This window comes from Gadus macrocephalus, chromosome 13 (assembly GCF_031168955.1).
Source record: "Gadus macrocephalus chromosome 13, ASM3116895v1".
Taxonomy (NCBI): Eukaryota; Metazoa; Chordata; class Actinopteri; order Gadiformes; family Gadidae; genus Gadus; species Gadus macrocephalus.
This window is the reverse complement of record NC_082394.1, coordinates 2,774,892-2,796,465: the sequence shown is the minus strand read 5'-3', so window position 1 is coordinate 2,796,465 and position 21,574 is coordinate 2,774,892. Positions and strand designations below refer to the sequence as shown.

The 21,574-nt window shown below is 46.1% G+C and overlaps 1 protein-coding gene and 1 pseudogene across 2 annotated transcripts; both read right to left on the bottom strand.

Moving 5' to 3' along the window:
- Nucleotides 1-125: 125 nt before the first annotated feature.
- On the bottom strand, nt 126-15,158 carry smpd2b (sphingomyelin phosphodiesterase 2b). 2 transcript variants are annotated; one of them, XM_060069193.1, is made up of 11 exons: nt 14,964-15,158; nt 12,863-13,026; nt 12,325-12,421; nt 10,661-10,737; nt 9,763-9,856; nt 8,600-8,689; nt 6,002-6,084; nt 5,002-5,134; nt 4,513-4,608; nt 3,783-3,978; nt 126-3,088 (listed from the first exon to the last, which is right to left on the bottom strand). In XM_060069193.1, exons 2-11 carry the CDS (start codon nt 12,925-12,927, stop codon nt 2,661-2,663), a joined length of 1,359 nt encoding a protein of 452 aa, XP_059925176.1. In that variant the 5' UTR covers nt 12,928-13,026; nt 14,964-15,158; the 3' UTR covers nt 126-2,660. The 2 variants fall into 2 exon arrangements, with proteins under 2 accessions (XP_059925176.1, XP_059925177.1); XM_060069194.1 differs by having other exon boundaries at nt 12,863-13,000.
- Nucleotides 15,159-16,403: 1,245 nt separating this feature from the next.
- The window catches only part of LOC132470950 (transcriptional enhancer factor TEF-5-like), a 15,162-nt pseudogene continuing 9,991 nt past the window's right edge, over nt 16,404-21,574 (bottom strand).

The following is a 21,574-nucleotide window of genomic DNA, read 5'->3' as shown; positions in this document are numbered from 1 at the left end:
GATTCAGGGTCGCCCTCTAGCGGTGGGACCCTGAACTACCAGACCAGGGTCCGTCAGGGTCTCTTCTTCATCAGCTTGCGGGTTTTGATTACAATACAATCCAGGTTATAAGGATGCATCAGAAATAATCACAGAATTAAGTATTTTAATTATAAGTGATTCAGCATGAGTAACAGTAAATATGTTATTGCAACTCTGTTTTTGTGAATAACATTAACGCTCGTTTAATTGGTCTGTTCATTGATATATCGGTATTTTTATTGTTGTAATTGATTTTGAAAAGCAAACATTGTTAGTAATTTTCTAAACAAAGCGTGTCTCCATCTCGCCTTTCATAAATAGTATTTTGTTGTTCCTCCTTGTTCTTCGGCATCCGTTATAATAAAGGCGTAGTCTCAGATAAACTTCAGTATTCGAGGAATAAGGAAACATAATTAAGTGCCGTTACAGTTTTGAATGGAGAACGACGTACACATTTAAACTATTTAACTTCATTATTTTTCAACGTATTAACTTCAATGTGACAACGATGATGATGATTGATTATCCTCCTGCGTTCTAGGCATAACGACGACTATTAAACCCCATTGGGTGATGTCTCCCTGAACATGACATCACGCAAAGAGAGGACAGGCAGAGGTGCTGTCCCCTGGTAGCTCCTGGTTCAGTAGCGAACTAAGAACGCATCGCAAACAGCATCATCCACTCATTAAGGTCATCACCAGACCGGAGGTGAAGCCGGGCCACGATGAAAACATGGCCCCCGGTCACAATAAAGTCAACCGTCTACTTATCGGAAGTATCACATTCCGATACAAGCTTCCTCACAACGTTCTCCCCCGCAGGTTAGTCCCTGCACCAGGGATAACGGAAACAGGCACAATCCACCAAGCCCGCGACTCCCCACTAACTGACCGCCTCACTACAGCCCCCCTAGCCCCATCAGTAACACCGGAAAACCTATTGAAAGAATGCTCGCTATTCGTCTCAGCGCATATACTGGGCAGTAAGACCTCTTACAGTACACCGAGCCTGATCCAGATAACGAAGCAGCCCCACTGACAACGTCCTCGGATCTACACGACCCAAATACTGACTACATGCAACCCGGGACATAGCCATCGGCCTTCTTCGTTAAGCCCACAAGCAGGGGTCCACCAGGGGGCACTACTGAGCCCACTCCAAAGTCATATCCAAACCAGAGCTATTTAGAGAGAAATCTAAATGGCTCTGCTCCAAACCACCAAACATCGTTTGGATGAATCTCTCGATTTGCAGGCAATCTATAATCACTGGACCAGTCAATGTTACCCCAACACGCTGCCAAAAAGCTCCAAACATTCATCCCCAAAGTAGAACACTGGTAAAATATGAGGAGTCAAACTAAACCATAAAAACGACTTGGCTACATCCGTTGCTGTTTGAATAGGCCCTCCCATTTTGGAGGACAGCCTCAACACACCAAATGTTTCACTCCAGGTCAAACCAGACAAAGAAATCCAACCACCTCACAGACTTCCACCCTACATCAACACATTGCATCCGTCAACTCTCCCTGTCCTGTCCTGTCCTGCCCTGCCCTGTCCTGCCCTCTCCAGGCTGTTGTCTAAGTGCTGCATGTGATGATAGAAGACTACAGATGGTCTGGACTCTCCTACCAAGACTCATGGAAAGGCTGCCCATTCTGCCCATTATTTGGAAGTACACACACACACACACACACACACACACACACACACACACACACACACACACACACACACACACACACACACACACACACACACACACACACACACACACACACACACACACGTCTTTCCAACGGTTTGGAATGCCAACCACAGTCTGTCTCCTCTCCCTACCTTGAAAATAGTTAATATGTGTTCACTTAGATCCCAGATGTGGGAATGAAATGATTTGCCCTAGCAGTAAGATAAAATCATAAGCAACAGCGCCATCTCTGGTGAAAGACGGCAATTGTAATTTCTTTAAGCGATTTGCTGGCTTTTGTGAAAAGACGTTGAGCTGCACACGGTTACGTCACATGCCACTCATTTCAACCAATCAACAAACAGCAACTGACGAAAACGTTGAGTTAAGGTAAATAACCAAAATTGAGGTGACAAATGTTTTCCTCCTTCGATGACTACATATTTGGAGAGTTTCCCTAATTAGTATACCTAAATGACGAAAATAAATAAATATGCAAATATAATTAAGTATTAGATGATTGGTCCCAAACGAAAAGACAACGAGTGTTATTTGTTGGAATGGAAGGGGCTCCTAAACATTATTACACAAATAAACCGGTCGATAATACGTGCAGAATGGGAATAGACTACAGAAGCAGAGGCAAGTCCTTAGGTGTGAATATGAACTACAGAAGCCAGAAAAGCATCCTATGTCCTGCATTTCTTCAGAATAAAAGTCCTACATTTCCATCTGGGCTGTGTTTCAGAATGACACAACCCTACGTTTCCACCTGTGCAATTTTCAGAATAAAAGTCCTACATTTCCGCCTGTTGATTTTCAGAATAAAAGTCCCACGTCTCCACCTGTTTTCCCCCTGCCAACGCGTCCATCACATTCAGTGCTGCGGTGTTCCTCCACGGACTCCTCCCCTCCCCGATCCGGGGCCCCTCTCCGCATCCCCCCCCTCACTCCTCCGGCCCCACACCGCCCGGCCTCCTCTCCTTCCCCGGGGGCCCCAGCCTCGGGGGCCCCGGCGAGGCCAGGGGGAAGCCCCGGAGCCTCTCCTGCAGGCAGCCCACGGCCTGCCTCATCTGGTCCTCGGCCTCCTGCAGGCTCTTGATCTCCATGGTGTAGAAGAGGTACAGCAGGGCGGTGGTGAGCAGGATGAGGAAGCACAGCGCCCCCAGCAGGTAGAAGGAGACGCTGGGGAAGGGCCCCGGGGCCCCTAGTGCCAGCCAGGGCACGGCGGCGATGGCTAGCTCCAGCAGCAGCAGCACCAGCCCCATGACCCCGGTGCGGGCGGCCGTGTAGCACATGCCCTGCGCGCAGTGCAGCCCCACCTTCACCTCCGTGCGCGCCTCCGTCACGATGTCCACCAGCTCCGCCAGCTTGCCTGCGGGGAGGAGGGGAGAGACGGACGGAGAGGAGAAGGTGGAGGTTAGCTGTTTGGATGTCGTGGAGGACTCCTGAGGGGCTCACAGCGGGCCTTATGCTATTCTGAACAGCCTTTAAATCTCGCTATGCTAGCCCTACCGCAAGGCTATCCCTTTTGCTAGGCTAGCCCTACCGCTATGCTACGCTAGCCCTACTGCTACGCTACGCTAGCCCTACTGCTACGCTAGCCCTACTGCTACGCTAGCCCTACTGCTACGCTAGCCCTACAACTACACTAGCCCTACCGTTACACTAGCCCTGCCGCTAGGCTAGCCCTACCACTAGGCTAGCCCTACAGCTATGCTAGCCCTACCACTAGGCTAGCCCTACCGCTAGCCCTACCACTAACCTACGCTAGCCCTACCGCTAGGCTAGCCCTACCGTAAGGCTATCCCTTTTGCTATGCTAGCACTACCGCTATGCTACGCTAGCCCTACTGCTACACTAGCCCTACCGCTAGGCTAGGCTAACCCTATCAATATGCTAGTCCTACCGTTAACCTACGCTAGCCCTACCGCTATGCTTGCCATACCGCTACGCTTACCATAACGCTAGGCTAGCCCTGCCACTAGGCTAGCCCTGCCACTAGGCTAGCCCTGCCGCTAGGCTAGCCCTACCTAGCTATGCCAGTCAGAGTGTTAGGGAAGAAGTACCTGCGGTGCGGTCTGACCCCCTGGCCAGTGGCCCCATTCCCTTGGACCCGTCCTGGGAGACCCCGTCCTGGGAGACCCGGTCCAGCCTCAGCTCAGCGGTCAGGGCCTCGTGGTCCGAGTAGGGGAAGGCGTGGTCCGGGACGCTGCCCTTGGTGGTGGACATGGACTCACAGTGGAGCTCCAGCCGGGAGGAACCCTGGACACCAAGACCGGAGCCCACAGCATAAGGGGACGATACACTGGAGACGTTGCCTCGCGTGGTAGAGCAAGGCATTAACACGGCAAAGGTAAGGGGGTTGAATCCCTGTGTAGCTAAACTGGTAAAGCCTGGCTTTAACTTAACACAGCCAGGGTTAGGAGGTTGAAACCCTGTGTAGCTAAACTGGTAAAGCCTGGCTTTAACTTAACACAGCCAGGGTTAGGAGGTTGATTCCCTGTGTCTCTCAACTGGTAGATTAAGGCCCCTACCAGGGTTAAGGGTTTGTAGCCCTTTGTAGCTAATCTGGCAGAGCAAGGCATTAACACTGGCAGAGTTACGAGTTTGAATCCCTGTGTAGTTAAACTGGCAGAGCAAGGCATTAACACTGGCAGTGTTGGGGCGAATGTATGCGCGCATGATACTGAAAGGTGCTTGGGATAAATGCGTCCAGCCCGTGGCTTGAGTTTAGATCATTTTAGACCAGAAATCGATTTTTGCTGTGCGAGCAGGAAACAGAATCCATGAGGTCACCTTGAACAGGATGTAGTCGATCCTGATGCCCTTCTCCGGGGGGACCATGTCGTTGTTGGGGTTCTCTGCGATCATCGTGCCCCCGTCTTCACATCCCTGCAGGACGGATGGAAAACCTTTTATGAATCCGTACAACAACAAAAAAATCAACGTACGCTTACATGTTCGGATTGCTGTTGATGTTTTTGCTGAAATTATGTTTTGTACTTGTAAATAAAGCAAGTGTATTATCGATATTATTATATTATATAATATAAGGATAACTTGTAAGTAACACAAGAGTGACACAAGTCGAGATGTTGATATCCTCATCAACTCGGATTCACTAGCACCCGAACAATGAGACAAGTTACACTTAACAGGTGCCGTAGAGCGCCCCCTAGGGCACGGGAATAACAGTGCAGACTTTTGACTATCAATTACCTACTAACAGTTATTATCATCAACATCATCATCATCATCATCATCGTCGTCATCATCATCACTGACGTCAAACTTGGGGGTCTCCACGTAGGCGTCCCTCAGGTCTGCGTAGGTCCTCAGCAGCCGGTTCCCCAGGTCCATGGGGTGCATGTTGAAGTCCCCCGCCAGGACCACCAGGTCTGCCTCGGCCGAGGTGTAGCTGAGCGGGGGGGGGGGGGGGGGGGAGCAGACACAGGCCTCACTAACGGCTTCTGACAGCATCACGCCAACACCACACACGGCGTGTTCACGGGACCGCCGTCGAGCCTCGGTTTAGGCGATTTAAACAATAGAAGGATACAATACGCATGGCAAAAACCTTATTTAAGTCATTTACTCTTTCAAACCAACAAACATCACTGGAAAATTAAATTCCAGTGTTCCAGTATTTAGAAATGGACGCCTTCATCTAAAGCAGGGGTCACCGACCTTTTTGAACCTGAGAGCTCCTTCGTGCGTACTGAGTCATACGAAGGGCACCCAGTTCTATACACTCTTCTGAAATAACAAATTTGCCCAGTTTGCCTTTAGTTATATATTACTATTGATGATTAATGATACTCATCTATGTGAAGACATGTTAATTAATTAGGTCATGTTAATGGTTTCTCACAATAACTATCAACAATGACTTAAAAAAGGTGGGAAAGAGTTGTTCAAGAATGAGTAGTGCTGTTTTTCGAACAGGCCTGCGGGCGCCTCATGTGGTCCTTGCGGGCGCCATGGCGGGCACTGTGTTGGTGACCCCTGGTCTAAAGGGACTTTCACTGATCATTTATCTTAGATCATTTAAGGAGGAGGCATGTTTGTCGCACAACATAAAGAATGAATATAAATCTGGTTTTAACGTGCACACTGCCATGTTTTGGGCTCAGCTGGCGGGTTGAGTGACTTCAGACACACGTCATGAGGGAGCAGGTTTGATGCTGAGACCGCCCGCCCACTGCGTGGTCTCCCCTGTGTCTGTACTGTGCAGTGTGCGTACCCAGTCGGCGTCATGTGTTTTAATTATTAAAAGGTTCAGTACCGGATGAAGTGCTGCAGCTCCCAGGCCTGAACCACACGGTGGGGCAGGTAGGAGTCCTTCTCCCGGCTGTACTCTGCATGCAGCTGCGCACACGCACACACACACAAAAACACACAGACACACACACACAGACACACACACAAAACAATTAACCCAACAGTGATCCCAGCCACTTTGTATAGCTCCTTTCAATACAAGACAAAATTACAGAAGTATCAAAACACAACAAATGTGACGATAGAAAATGCAAGAGGAGAAGATTAAAGCTTATAGTTTTTGGGGTGAAAAAAGTTTCAATAAAATTAAGGAAACCCATTCATCCAAAGTTGCTGATCAAGGGATCGTTCTTTATTCCCCAAACACGTGACGGCTGGACGGCCTGAAGCCCATGGGGCTCGACAAACAAACACACAACAAGGTGGGTGTCCAAACATGGACTTCACGGGATGCAATAAAAGGATGTCATCCCAAGGCCTGATCGTTAAACGGGATCAGCTCCGCGGAGGGTGAGTGACAGGGAAGGGCCCTTAAAAAGGGACATAAAGCAAGGTGGGAGGGACGGGAGCTTTGCTGTACCAGTCACCCCTGCTCTACGTGGCGGCCTGCTAGAGCCCAGGCAGATCAGGAAGACTGGAGCCAGGGGAGGAATGTGCTGCTGCCTCGTCTGGGGGACTCAGACGGAGAAGGCTGGACTGGAGGCGTGGTGGGACCCCCTTCTTCTGCTGGTGTTGGACTGGGAGTGTGTCAGGGAGGAATGGAATGGAGCACAGGGCCAGTGATGTGGGGGGGGGGGGGAAGACACTTTAAATAGGGCCGCTTGTGGGGGGTGTGCGGCTCAGGAGGTAGAGCGTGTAGTAGGGCCGGTCGATTATGGGAAAAATCATAATCACGATTATTTTGGTCAATATTGAAATCACGATTATTCAAACGATTATTTTTGAGTTTGAAAACCTGTTGTATTTATTCAGCATGTCCCTCCCAAAAATAACATTGTAACTGAGAAATTTCGCCTGAAAAAATTACACAAAATGGTCAGAAAGAATCTAATATAATACACAGATATGTATCTAGCTGTTCTGCCCTTTCTATAAAAAAAACCCAATAAAAGCAAAAAAAACGAAAAACTTGATTATGTTAATTTTGTGATCGTTTGACGCTAAAATCGAAATCGCGATCAAAATTCGAGTAATCGCCCAGCCCTAGCACGTAGTAACCAGAAGTTTGCTGGTTCGATCCCCGGCTCCTGAGGTATCCTTGAGCAAGACGCCTCACCCTGACTGCTGTGTGTGCATGTATGGGTGAGAGTAAGGCAATGTTGTAAGGCGCTTTGATTGGCCACTGGTTAGAAAAGTGCTGTACAAATGCCGTCCATTTCCCATTTAAAACATGTTTGGAGGTGTGAGGTAAACCATTAACATCGTGGTCAAGGTGCAGGCTGAGAGAAGCCAAAGTATTACGTTCTACTTTTGTCATGTACTGTGGGCCACTTGACGTTTGAAGGTCCAACAAAGAGTTTCTCTAGCAGCTCTGATTGCTCTGCGTGAATACCATCGGTTCCCACAAGAACAAGCATGATGATAATTTGAATATTTTGTGCAGCCTGAGAAGCAATGCCAGTATCTCCATCGTGGAGGGGTAGGATCTCGGAAACAACATGTTTTAATCACCTCTTACATTTCATGTTTTAATAGCAGGATCACTCCAAGGTAAAAGCGGTGTGCCCTCATTCAGGAATCTGATTGGCCGGTCCTGAGCGTTAAACATCCCTTAGCTGCAGACAGATCCCTGGTGTCGTTATTAAAACAGTTGTGAGTCTGCTCTATTGACCCCGCTGTGTGGCGTGTGGGCACAGGCTGAAGACTGATGTTTGAAGCTTAATTCTGCAGCTCCATTATCGGGTTAATAATAGAGCCACATGGGGTTGAGAGCTTTTTAAACGTGTTATTACGGGGGCTTTGCTCTCACATGTTAAAAAAATATCAAAAGAGAGAAAGTCAATAAGCGTGAGAATAACTTCAAGCCTGGCATCTGCTGAGAGAAGATCGCCCTCTGACTCACCGATAACAAATGTCTACATCCACATATTTTTACGAGTCTGCAAACAGAGGGATCCTTTGCATGTCTAGAGCGTTGTGGTCGCTCCCTCCAATCAAATCCTCCCCCCCTTTATGTGGATCGGTAAAAAGGTGGTGGCTGGCACCCACATCAGTGGAACGATCCTTGAGCGATTTCCAAGACGATGCCGCCAAAGACAAAACAGGGCTCACGTTACTCTGTACAGGATCTTTCATGCCCACTGATTGGTAACACCAGGAGCGGAGAGAGGTATCTCAGACGGCTCAGTGAGTTCAGTGGACAACTGATAGCAGTCTCCAGTCTCCTCTTCTTCTGTTATCATTCCCCCCCCCCCCCCCCCTCGTTAAATCGCGTAACCATGACAATGCCGGCCTCCAGGGTTGCGGCGTGGGCGTGATTGTTGGTGAGACAGCGGGAGGCGGACTCAGTCTAACCCAGGGCACGTAGAGGTCCCGGAACCCCCGTGGGAACGGTACCAGCGATCTGGGGGGCTGAACGGACATGGCGGACGTGAAGACTTACGTGCGTGACGTAGAAGTGCGCCGTGGTGTTGCCGATGTTCAGCACGGCCATGCCCACCGCCTTGCCCCCGAACCAGTCCCCGTGGTTGAGCTGCAGGACGGCAGGACGACAAAACAACACCGGTACACACGGGTCAGTCGCCCCACCGGCTGGGTGCCTAACCACGGGCCATCGGGGGTCATGGTGACGGATGATTCGAGTCTGACCTCTGCTCCATTGACATTCATTTATGGCATTAACAGACGCTTTTATCCAAAGCGATTTACAATAAGCACATTTGTCAGAAAAGGTGAGACTATATATCGTCGGCAGTACAGTAACGATTTTCATAGAACCAATTGCAAAACTCTACTGTGGTTTTTATGATCCCCTCTCTCTTTTAACCCATTTTGCTGTCCCTCTCCAGTGTCTGGTTCATAAAAACAAATTCATTTTATTTTCGCCTACGCTATAAGCCCAAGAAAATTACAAAGAAATAAAGAAATATAACTTAGAAACAACAGCTTGACCACAGACTTGCGCAAGAGATATTATGAAACAAAACCGCACATGAAATGTAAGATGAACTTCCTTAAACCTGCAAAACCTTTGCAAGTTTGCATGGTTATCTGCCTATTCGTTTTGCAAACAAAGTCCAGGCTATCATCTGTCAAACATGAGTAAATGAGGATTGTTTTGCATGTTGCCAGCACAATAAAGACGTCTAACATTTTCCCCTCATGTTTGTTTAGAGCAAAGCTCGACCCAAACACGCCTTCAACAGAAGATACGAGAAAACAGCAGTCTTTGTGTAGGCGGCCAGCATACACCCATCAATAATAAGAAGAATCACATTCTATTACTGATGTATTCTACAAATACAAATACAGCCAAGCCTGTGTCTCTCTCTTTGTTTCACAGAATCAAACTGTCGACCCTCCCTAAGCCCCTCCCACTCACGCCACCCAGCCAGCTGAGCTACGCTAGTTAGCATGACACAGTTTCACAGCCAGAAAAAGAGTGGACCGAACTCTGTTATTGAGCCGTTTCTTCTGGAAGTCTCCAGCCTACTAACTTGAACGGGTTTCAAACACACACTGCGACTTTAAAGCCTGAGAGTCTCTCTCTGCTGTGAATTATGTATTGGATCCGTCGCGCTCCCTTTCCCGACCGCGAGGCCTCACCATGTAGGGGTATCCGTTCAGGGAGTACCGGTAGCGCAAGGTGTCCTGGATCCGGTGCTTGGAGAAGATGGCCAGCCCGCTCCCGATGACTCCGCTGGGGGAAAGGGGACAGGGTGAGAGGGCACAAGGGACAGGGCTTCCATCAGACTTCATGTGAACCAGCTGTAGAGCTAGAGAACGATGCCTTCATTCTGATAATTTATTTGTTAACTAAATGGATTGATTAACTATGTTCATTCTGACACTGATCATGAAGGAGCAGATATTTAAGGGTTAATGCATCCTTTTTAAGGACGCTTTGCAGGTAGACTGACGTTGGGGAATCAAACCCGGTTTCGGGTAGGAGTCGAAACTCATCGAAAATCATAACCACCTACACAATCCTGCACCTTTAGAGGCAGAGAAAACAATATAAATGTTGATGAAGAGAACCTCCCTCATCGGTATTGCAGGGCATTAGCATAACGTTTCTGTGGATGGATGACCTTGGAAAGTTGTTCAAACTTTGTCCGTTTTTTACTTTTCCCATTTAACTGTGTGTGAAGTCGAAGAAACTCAAGGGATTAGCAGGGAATGGCATTTGATTAATCCTGGCCATGCGGCTCGGAATGGAGATCAGAGAAGCAATGGCCTTCAACGTTTCAAAAGATCTGCAGCCTGTTATACATCTTATCACACATGATATATACATGATATCAAGTCAGTCTTACAGCATTACAGACAAACATCTCAAAGCGGGATTCAATAGTTAAGGGATGGCAAACCTTTTGAAGTAATCTGCAAAGATCTGCTGCCTTCAATACATCTTCTCACACAATGATATCTAGTCAGTCTTAGTGTAAACCGCATAACAGACAAACGTCACTGAGCGGGATTCAATAGTTAAGGGATAGCATACCTTTTGAAGTAATGGCCGTACGGTAGGCTGCTGGCCAGCTTCTTTCTCAAAGCATCAAAGTCTTTCTCACTCCAAACCTGAGAGAGAGAAGCATAGTCGGCAACAAGGCTGATAAGGATCCAGATAAACCTCTCATCAGCACATTAACCTGACCGTTTTAATAACTCAAGGTTTATTTGCATGATTTGAGTTTATTACTTTATAATTATGTTATTTCTCTTGATTTGATCCTTCACTCAAGTGTGTGTGTAACTGTGTATTGGTGTGTGTGCATGCGTGCGTGCATGTGCATGTGTGCGTAGGACAGTCTAGTGGTTGGGGTTTTGACTCTCAGTCAAAAGGCTCTGGCGTCAATCCCCAATGTCTGCCTCACCCTGTGGGATCGGCAGAGCCAGGGGCCCTAACCACGATCTGGGCCATGATTCAAGGAGCAGGTTAGCATGGGTTTGGCACCATGAGAACGTGATGAGGAACCAGCTGTTTGAGCGCTTGGTTTGGACGTTATTGTTGCCTAGTCTCAGCCTCTTTGCTTCGGCACGGCACCATGAAAGGCTCTCTGAGACTAGTTGAAGCCAGCTCACGTTCGACTTTATATATGTATAGCGTAAAAAATATTTAAAAAAATAATAATAGTCGATTTTTTTAAGAAAAGTGAAGCTCTAGTTTAACATAAAGCTTACTGTAGTTAAATACTTTGAACATGCCTCAATTCACATTAGCTCTAGTAATATAAAGCCTACTGTAGTGAAATACTTTGAACATGACTCAAATCGCATTAGGCATAAAAACGATGTTAATGCAGTGTGTTTTAGGTTTAATTTTCCCGTGGTTTCCTGTGGCAGGCCGCAGCAGAGCGAATCTAAAATACACCCCATGGCCATCAACCCTAGAGCCCTCTATCCGGGGTTCGGCTAGACCCCTCGGCTCGGTCTGTAGTGGGCAAGGTAAGGGCTGGGCCAACCATCGCCGCTCTGATGTCTGACTGAGTGGCCAAGCCTCTAAGGGTCACGTAAATCACTGCTTCAATAGCCTGCTGTAGGCGTGGGTGAACGCACTTTCATGTGTGTAAGTCAGCCTAAATAAATAGGTTATTTGGCCAACTTCAATTTAAAAACGGGACAGTTTGAACTAGCCTGCGATCGTTTTGGGTACAACCATGTAAAAGTTGTTTGTTGTCATTATCTAAACCAATGAGACGATAGACAGAGGTCACCTCTTCGGTTGCGAGTGGAGTCAACAGGGAGCTAGCCTGCTAAGCAGAACAGAGCCCTCTCTCTTGAACCACATCTATATCAAGTTCACTGGAAGTCCCTTCGGATAACAGTTTGCTTTATGTCTAAATATTGTGCTAAATGACCAAATAGGGTGAGAGGGAGTAAATGATTGGTCGGGTGGGTGAGAGAAAGAGTGAGTAAGAGAGAGTGAGAGAGGGTGTAAGGGAGGAAGCAAGAGTGGGTGAGTTTACTTTAGTTTAGTTTATTAGGATCCTCATTATTCGTTACACTTGGCAACAGCTACTCTTCCTGGGGTCCACATTTAACAAGACAAACACAATGAATCAAGGAGTGAGTGAGCGAGCGAGCGGGTGAGAGAGTGAGTAAGTGAGTGAGAGGGTGTGTGTGAGGGTGTGTGAATGACAGTGTAACACATGGCACACCACCGACCTCCTGGAGTAACACCACGTCATACTGCTCCTTGGCCAGCAGGTCTCCGATCATGGTATAGCGCTGAGCACAGTGTTTGCTCAGGTAGCGAATCCCCCTTTCATCAAAACACAGAAAACCACACACACATCATAATCACCTCAGTGCAAGAAGTCACACGGCGCAACAACATGATGGACTGCATTTATGCAGCGCTTTTCTACCCAGTGGTCAACTCAAAGCGCTGTACAATACCGCCTAACGTTCACCCAATCATGCACACATTCACACAGCGACGGCGGTGTCAGCCACGCAAGGGGACAGCCAGCTCGTCGGGAGCAGTCAGGGTGAGGCGTCTCGCTCAGGGACGCCTCGACAGAACCTAGGAGGAGCCGGGGATTCGAACTAGCAACCCTCCGGTTCCCAGCCAAGCCGCTCTACCTCCTGAGCCACATGCCGCCCCATGACCTCGATAACCACAACCACAACCACAACCACAACAACAATAACAACAGCAACAGCAACAGCAACAGCAACAGCAGCAGCTAAGATCACTGACCAGCAGTTGAGGGAGAAGACCCGGAGGCGGACCGAAGTGGGATGGACTGGATCGGGAGTCGACATGGCAGCTGGGCTGGGGGATTACCAGGAGATGGGCTGGTTCCTAGGGGCAACGGCCAAGGCTGGGCTGCTGGGGCTGGTTGCCGGGCAACAGAGTACAAACTAAAGTTAGGAAGAGAACGAGAGAAGAAGATGTTGACTTTAGTGTTTGAGTGATCCCAAAGGGGGGGGGGGGGGGGGGGGGGATACAGCTGTTTATGCTGATGACCTGCTTTTCTACGAACATTGGCCTACAAGATTACGAGTGCGTCACAAGCTATTCTCATTGGACTGGTTAAACCCAGCAGTAATAACTGTGTGTTCCACTAAGTCACTCATCAAACCCTCTTTAAACCTTCCGTGTCTCCGAAAAAAAAACAGTGTTCTTTCACCATATTTAGATAGCGGTCAGATAAGGAAGCTCTGCATGAGTTGCATACAAAGATTAGATAAGAATGAGGAGGCAGAGCTCCTGAGTTCGGTGATGGTGGTCACCTATGATGGCCGCTCAGCGGACAACCAGGTTCATACAGACGATGGGCTGGAGGCTCTAGAGCACTACGGTGGCTACTAGGGTGCTTGACTTCAAGGGTCCGGGGTTCAATCCCCCAGTATCTGCTGCCTCTTCTCTAGGCGTCCTTGAGCAGGGGCTAACCCTAACCTGCTCCTTATTAGTGGCACGTGTCTGAACTCACTGTTGGTCAGACAGGATAAAAGTCGGTTGCATTGCTAAATAAAATAATAAATACTAATATAACTGCTATGGCCCCAATGTCACCTTTATTTGAACTAATTTATGTATCTATAGTAGCTAGGGCAGAGCTCCTGTGATAACATCATAGCACAATCATAGACCATTTTCTTCCTAATTTTTTATGTTTGTCATGAGAAAGAAATCTTTTACACATGGAGCAATTCTTGCTTCCCACCTGTGGTCCCTCAATATGGTAAAGATACTCAATAGGAAACATATTTAGGGTTAGGTGCTAATAGACTGATGTCGGGAAGGCAACACAAAAATAACTGAGAGGGGAGACTTATATGGGCCACACTGAGGAGAACTGGCACTGCACCATGAGATACCCTGTAGCTTTTTTCTTTTTAATTTCTAGTGGCTTTTGTAAATGCTTGTAGACAATGCTTAGTCATTGCCAACATCTGTTGCACAGCATAACTGCGTGGTCAGCCATGATGACATATGGCCAAATGCATATCATTTACAGCCAGCAGGATGAATCTGATTGGTCCAGTCCTAACAGCCTGACCCAAACATAACCTTCATTTCTTTAGGGACTGTCACAAAAACACAAGGTTCCTGTAAGCTGCAGAATGCTGACCCTCGGTCGAATAGGGGGCGAAGAGAGGTGGACAATGGATTGGTTTGGTAAAACCAAGAGCACTTGGACACAAAGCAAACAGAGTTGAGCTGGCTGCATTGTGTGAAGCACCTCACAGTTCAAAGCATTCCTCGTTGCAATTCACAAAGGAAAGCAAAACAAACTGTTTTTGTTGTTGCAATTTATCTTTTCGGTGGATTCTATCCTATGCAGCTTAATTTAAAGGTCAGTTAACAGACGGATACAATGGATACATTATGGGTACTTTTCGAAAAAAAATGTAAGGATGTTTACTTACAAACTAGACAGGCAAGTAGATTGTAACTGTTATAAGTTTATTGGTACCGTTACACCAATAGACTAGACTGATGTTACCTCATTATTGAATCCATCTGAAATAAAAATAGATAAACGAATATATACCCCGGTGAATACAACACAACATGCTGCAGGCAATAAAGATATGCAAGATTTCCACCTCCACCAGTCATGAATGACTTATTCGTGACTGTTCAGCGATTTATTCGCCATCTACTATGACACAAATAAATGGTGATCTTTGCAATTAACCGAGTTCCTCATTAGAGATGTCCATTTCAGTGAAACAATACAACATGAGATACATACTTGTGCTGACAAGCTGCCTTGGCTGTCAGATGAGAAAAAGGAAGTGTAAGTTAAAGTTGGTTGCTTCCTGTGTTTAGGAGAAAGCATTGGGCTTACCTTGAACACCAGACAGGTTGGTGCTTGGTTAGGCGGACCCCCTACTGCAATATGGGGGAGACAGTTCTGAGGTAGGTCAGAGGTGTTGCAAGGAAGGCTGGTTTCTCACACTTCACACACACAAACACACACGCATTCACACACACTTCCTTCTGCTGGTTAAACGGAGAGACTGCAGGAAGCAGTGTCAAGTTACCCGACAGAGCCGGACCAGAGGGGAACGGCTTCTCCCTTCACAATAAAAGTCGTCATGGAGCAAGAGTCGAGAAAATAAAATGCAATATGATAACAGAAGATAATAGCAAGTACTGATAACATATCAAATTAATACAAGTACCTTAAAGGCTTTCCTGAGTCTTGTAGCCCACGGTTTGGGTGATCTGTCCAATTATGACCCAATATTTCCTAAACAATTTAGTTCCGAACATAACAACATTTCTAACAATGAGCTTATGCTTATTTAAAAATTATGTATGTGTATACATATCACATGTTGGTATTATCATTGAAGCACATCGTGATACCTATGGTATAAGGTGTTTCTTTACAATTGGTTCACATTAGCTATTTTACTTTGAAGGAAAGATGTTCAAACCAGAAGTCATATTGAAGATTACGTCTCGCTTTGGAATTAAAAACGTGTCTCAGATAGCGGGTGTTGAAATGCTTATCATTAAAATAATGAAATAACGTTCAAATTAATGATTGTTACTTCGATTTAAAACATACCTTCATTTAGGGAATTACATTTATTTTACTTTATATATTTTAGTTTTTCTTGAATCATCTGACATCTCACATTCCACTGTTACAGTCACATGTGTTGACTTGTGCTGATCTCTGAAGAAAATGCTTCAATGCAGTCATCAAAATAATGAATAAATTAATCAAAATAAGGAATAAGTTCAATGATCCAACTTGATAATACTTAAATACTTGAATCCTTGACTGCCCCCTGCAAATCCAGCTATCTAAAAACAGATACAATTATACAAATAATATTGCTTAATTGTCAAACAATACCAGTATATCGGTATACATGCTCATCGTTTTAGTAAACATGTTCTTAAGAAGACAATAAAGTGTAGGCCTACTGCTTTCCGCTCCAGACAGGAAGCTATCATTGATTATTTTACCATCTGCACCACATAACAAACACATCCCCAGTTACCAACGTTACCAACCCCACTATAAATAACAATCAATGGTCACACGCCAAAGCAGACTCTATCCCTCTTTTCCTCAAGACAGCTCTGTCTTGAGATAGTATCTTATTGACCTTAGATATAAATTGTGTGCATAGCCCAAAACTTGATTAGGAGTTTGGTGAGGTTCTGCTATTCATATATCCAATAATACAGTAATTATTATTAGCATGTCTGCTCTAGAATACATAGAAAAGGTTGAGGTAGAGTGATCCAGAAAAGAAAGTGGACAAAACAAATTTTAAAACACATTTATTATGTATTCTGGGGCAAATGGCCCCAAATGCGTCTTTTATTGTTAGATACATTTTGTTTGATTACAATCCCTATTTAGAAGATAACAGAAAATATAAAATTGCAATGCACAATGGTATAACCGAAACAATAGTAAACCACCATTTAACAAACGAGAAAAACAAACTGCCTACACCCTTCTGAACAGGATACATTAGAGAGCTCCTCATTCTTTATCAACATCCACACGATCACACGTTATTCTCAGTGGTGCATATGGCGACCGCTGAAAGTCCAAGAGAAAACAGGAGTCAGAAAAACAAAAAAAACATTAATTTTGATAAAAAATTGTCTGTATAAAAGAAACATTTAGAAAACTGATAAGAGTGCTATTGTGTAATGCTTCTGAAACACCGGTACGTCACGGAAAGTCAAATTGAAGTTTTTTAAAATACTTTATATATATATACATCTATATAAAGACAGTGTATGTCTATATATAGATAAATAAATATCTAGAGTAAATATAGACTCAAGCACACCCCCTCCAGACATCATGGCGTGCCTAGTGAGGCCGCCCTTTGTCCTTGGTATCAGCTCTGTGATTCTTTTAACATCTGCAGAAGAGTACAAATACATCACCAGTAACCACACGTTTCCAACCCCTATATAAATAACAATCAATGGTCACACACCACAGCACAGAGACACTATCTCCGTCTCGAATACGCCCACGTTGAAAAGTAAGCACTTGTAGAAAGATGTTAGTAAAAAATAAAAAGTTTTTTTTGTCCCTCAAGGCTCGGTATGTGGCACTCAAACCACACACTATTCGTTATTAGTTTGTTTGTCTGTTTAGTATTTCATCACATCGAGCGGACGATGTCTCCGTGCTGTGTTTAAGTTAATCACAAAACGTGAATGTAAGTCCCCACGAAATACTCCTATGTAACAACGTATTCCTTTAGCATCCGTGGACACACATCACAGTACAGAAACAATCTTAGTTAGGCTACATAAGTCATAAGGCAGATCAGGACGCTCGTTGTCTGTTGTCCAGCCACCGTTCCATGATGGGTCGTTAAAGGGGCCCTATTTTGCCACCGGTTGTGGCGTTGACTCCCCTTTACAAGCCACTCCCCCCCGATGCATGATGGGAGATAAACGATCAGCCTGTCCGTTGGACCGAACCAACTGATCTAGTCAATATACCAGCATGCATCTGGGTGGATACTCCCACTTGTGACGTCACTAAAGGGTCTGTGACTGGTAGGCTGATCTGGTCAACATACCAGCATGCATCTGGGTGGATACTCCCACTTATGATGTCACTAAAGGGTCTGTTTTGAAAATGGCTTGTAATGGATTGTAAGTCTCGCACCGGGTTGTAAAACAGCCCTTTAAACACAGGGGAAGAGCATGGAAGGATGGTTTATAGTAAGGCTAGCAAATAGTACGACGTTTCCAAACTGTAATACACCAGTTAAATATGGCACGACCTGATTATCTACTGTGTAACAAAACAGGATGAGACGAAAGGCTACATGATATGGCGAAATTGGCAACACAATCAATCTTCTTTTTATGTACATTTGGACTGTATAACTCCATCATTGTATTTTTGTAAAACAACTCACACAAAGGAAAAATAAAAATACAAATACTCCATTTCTTCCCCGTGTGAGCCCGGGAGAGACCGGGGTCTCGACAGCTCTGTGGCGGGTCTTTGAGAACGACGCACGGCGATGGATCATCTTTTTCAATGACAGAATATACTTGTATCTGGCTTGTTTCTGTTTACTTACAAAAAAAACAAGAGGTAGTATTAAAAAACGCTCCAAAGTGGCGAGTCAGGATGTAATCTTTGGAGAAAAAAAGGCACTTATTGTCCTGTCTTTGATTGTTGGTAGGATCGCCAACAACCACAACGACAACAACAACAAAAACACGTTTCTTCTTCTGTGGTGCTTTGCTCTTTGCTCTGTGACGTCGTCATTCGTACTCTTATTGCTTAGCGTTTTCCCTTGATTGCTATAAGAATCATTGCAAACCCCAACACTTCCTCATTCCCTCGATTAAAAACATTTTGGTGTCCATCTGCTGTCGTTGCATAGTTGATAAGGTACTTCATCTGTTTGTGTCTCAAAACTAAAAAAAAATATAGCTGACCGTTAAAAACTCAATTCTTTAAAATATATTTTTTTGCTGATGCTGCTCTTGGCTGAGAATGCCTTCTCCGCACCCATCGCCACATTTTCTTGTTGGAGTTTTTTTTTTGGTAGAAGAAGAGGAAAAAAACGTTTGGATGTAGGTCCAACACAAGAGTCTGGGTGCTTCCTGGGTGGCTGAGCCGTCGGAGAGGGAGTTTGTGTCACACTTTGGGGGTCTCTTCACAAGAGGGGGGGGGGGGTTAGTCTTTGACTAGTCTGTAGACGTGGTACTGGGCTCCGTGTTCACTGGTGGACACCTCAAACACAAACGCTATGCACAGCAACGTCTCCTGAGTGTCCCGGTTCGTCACCACCTGGGGGGGAATGAAGAACGTTCGGCATGTGACACGTGTTGAGTACGCACAGAGAATCAGATTGCATCATGGGATTTTTTGTTGACGATGCTATTTTTGTTTGTTGCGCCATTTTGTGATGAGGATGTAGCAATGTAAAATCCTAAATCAACCAATATAAAAATGTTAATATATATCATAACCTAGGCTTATCCAAACTTTGTTTTGATTAAAACTTTGAAGGATGGACTGATCAAAACCCTAACCACTACACTATCAGGACAAACTATTACCAAAAAGTTAATAAGCATAAAATCCTATCCTGATAAAGAACATGATGTATTTCTAAGGTTACATTTTCATGACCAGCTGAATCAGCGGTGAACAGATCCAGGTGAGACAGCTCACCTGTAGAATAGTGAAGTTCTCCAGTACGCTGTTCATCATGTACTTCTCCGGCAGGTGCTTGAGCTTGTGGATGAAGTTGATCATATACTCGCACATGGGCGAGCGATGGATCCTGTACACACACTTCCCCCCTTCCATACGCGCGTACTCCGTCTGGAGAGACACACACACACACACACACACACACACACACACACACACACACACACACACACACACACACACACACACACACACAATGAGATCATCGACTCCTGCAACTCCTGCTACCATTACTATTACTACTGCTCATACTATGAGTATTAGGGATACTACTACTGCTAGGAGGAGAAGGGGGAACATGAGGAGGAGGAGGAGGAGGAGGAGGAGATGAAGAGGAAGAGGAGAACAAGAAGGACATGGGAGGAGGATGAGTCGTGGTTGGAGGAATTGGAGGAGAAGGAACAGAAAAAGTGGGAGGAGAAGAAGGGGAAGAAGGGAGTCATAGAAGGAGGAGGGGGGAGGAAGAGGAGGAGGGGGGAGGCATCGTGGAAGGAGAAGGAGGAAGAAAAGGAGGAGGAGAAAGAGGGGAAGAATAAGATGTAGTCTCCGGAAGGAAAGGAGAAGGCAAGGAAGAAGGAGGCATGGGAAGAGGAGGAGAGGGAGAAGGAGTCACGGGAGGAGGAGAATGTTAGTGTGGTTTGAAGGTAAACCAACACACTCAGAGCCGTACCTCGACTTTCTCCACCACCTGCTTGCCGAAGGAGCAGACCTTGGTCGACACGGTGATGGTCATGTTCTCAGCGCTGCCGTACTGACTGCTGACGCCGTAGAACGACCCGGGACCGTCCTGCATGCCACTGCTGTTCAGGTCCGCCTGCAACACGCACACGCACACACACACACACACACACAGACACGCACATACAGACACGCACACAAACACACACACACACACACACACACACACACACACACACACACATACAGACATGCACACAAACACACACACACACACACACACACACACACACACACACACACACACACACACACACACACACACACACACACACACACATACAGACATGCACACAGACACACACACACACACACACACACACACACACACACACACACACACACACACACACACACACACACACACACACACACACACACACACACACACAGGGTTAGACGCATAGAGTTCCCTCTCTAACCCCTACCTGCTCCTTAATGACTTGTCTCTCTATTCACTGTCTAACCCCTAAATACTCCTTGATGACACGTATCTGAGTTCACTGTAAGTAAGAACCAATAAATAGTCCACATTATTCAAGAATGTTACTCAACAAATCCCGTCTGTAAACACAGCTCTTGTGACCGGGATGCATAATCAAAGCCTGCGTACGTTTAAACCACAACAGAGACACAGTTGTGCCTCAGCAATGCAGGACAAATTCCACACTCCACTTTCTAGAACTGAAGAAACCCCCACCCATACCATAGATATACTTCAACCACTCTTGCCTAAATAGTGGCACTGGCACTTGATGGAAGCACTTATTGTATGTGGTACGCCCTTGCACTTAAAAAATAGTACTAAGCATTGGGTAGCATCTTATCCTAGCTATCTTCGTTGTGTTCGGGGAATGGGTTAACCTAGCGATTGTTAATGCTTGGTTTGCACTTGGTTCTATGAACATCATTGCTGTACGGACAGCGATATATTGTTTACATTTCTTCTGACAAATAGTACTTATTGTATGTCGCTTTGGATAAAAGCGGTCTGCCTAGATGCCCTGAATGTAAATGTAAATATCAAGGCTGGTGTTTTGGGGCGGCCGGGTCCCGGACATACCCAGAACTTGACGAGGAAGAAGGCGTTCTGCGGGCCCTTCTCGTTACAGCACCTTCAGGGCCCGCCCTTCTTCTCGGGGAACTTGTCGTAGTAACTGCCGGATGTCCACCGCCTCCAGTAGGGGGTCGCTCGTACGACGGGTTGGTCTGGCCAGATGTGAACAAACAGGTGTTTGCTGTACTGCAGTGGGGGGGGGGGGGGGGGGAACACACAGAGAAGTTCAAGCCCCAGAACGGACCCAGTAACAGGGGGAGACACGAGGGGTTTATCCCCAGAACGGACCCAGACGTTTGGGGGAGAGGAGAGGCCTGAGCTCCTTGATGCACCCTGATGTCCAGAGCTTCATCAAGGCGTATCTAAGGCTGTATTTTTATTTACTTCTACGTGGAGGATGGCTAGGCTTAAGCGGCTCTCAGAT

Coding starts and splice junctions, on each gene's coding strand:
- smpd2b (XM_060069193.1), bottom strand. CDS start 12,927: ATGTCGACTCCCGATCCAGTCCATCCCACTTCGGTCCGCCTCCGGGTC. Junction 5,135..6,001: donor GAGCTGCAGCACTTCATCCG/GTACTGAACCTT, acceptor CCCCCCGCTCAG/CTACACCTCGGCCGAGGCAG. Junction 3,089..3,782: donor GGGGTCAGACCGCACCGCAG/GTACTTCTTCCC, acceptor TCCTCCCCGCAG/GCAAGCTGGCGGAGCTGGTG.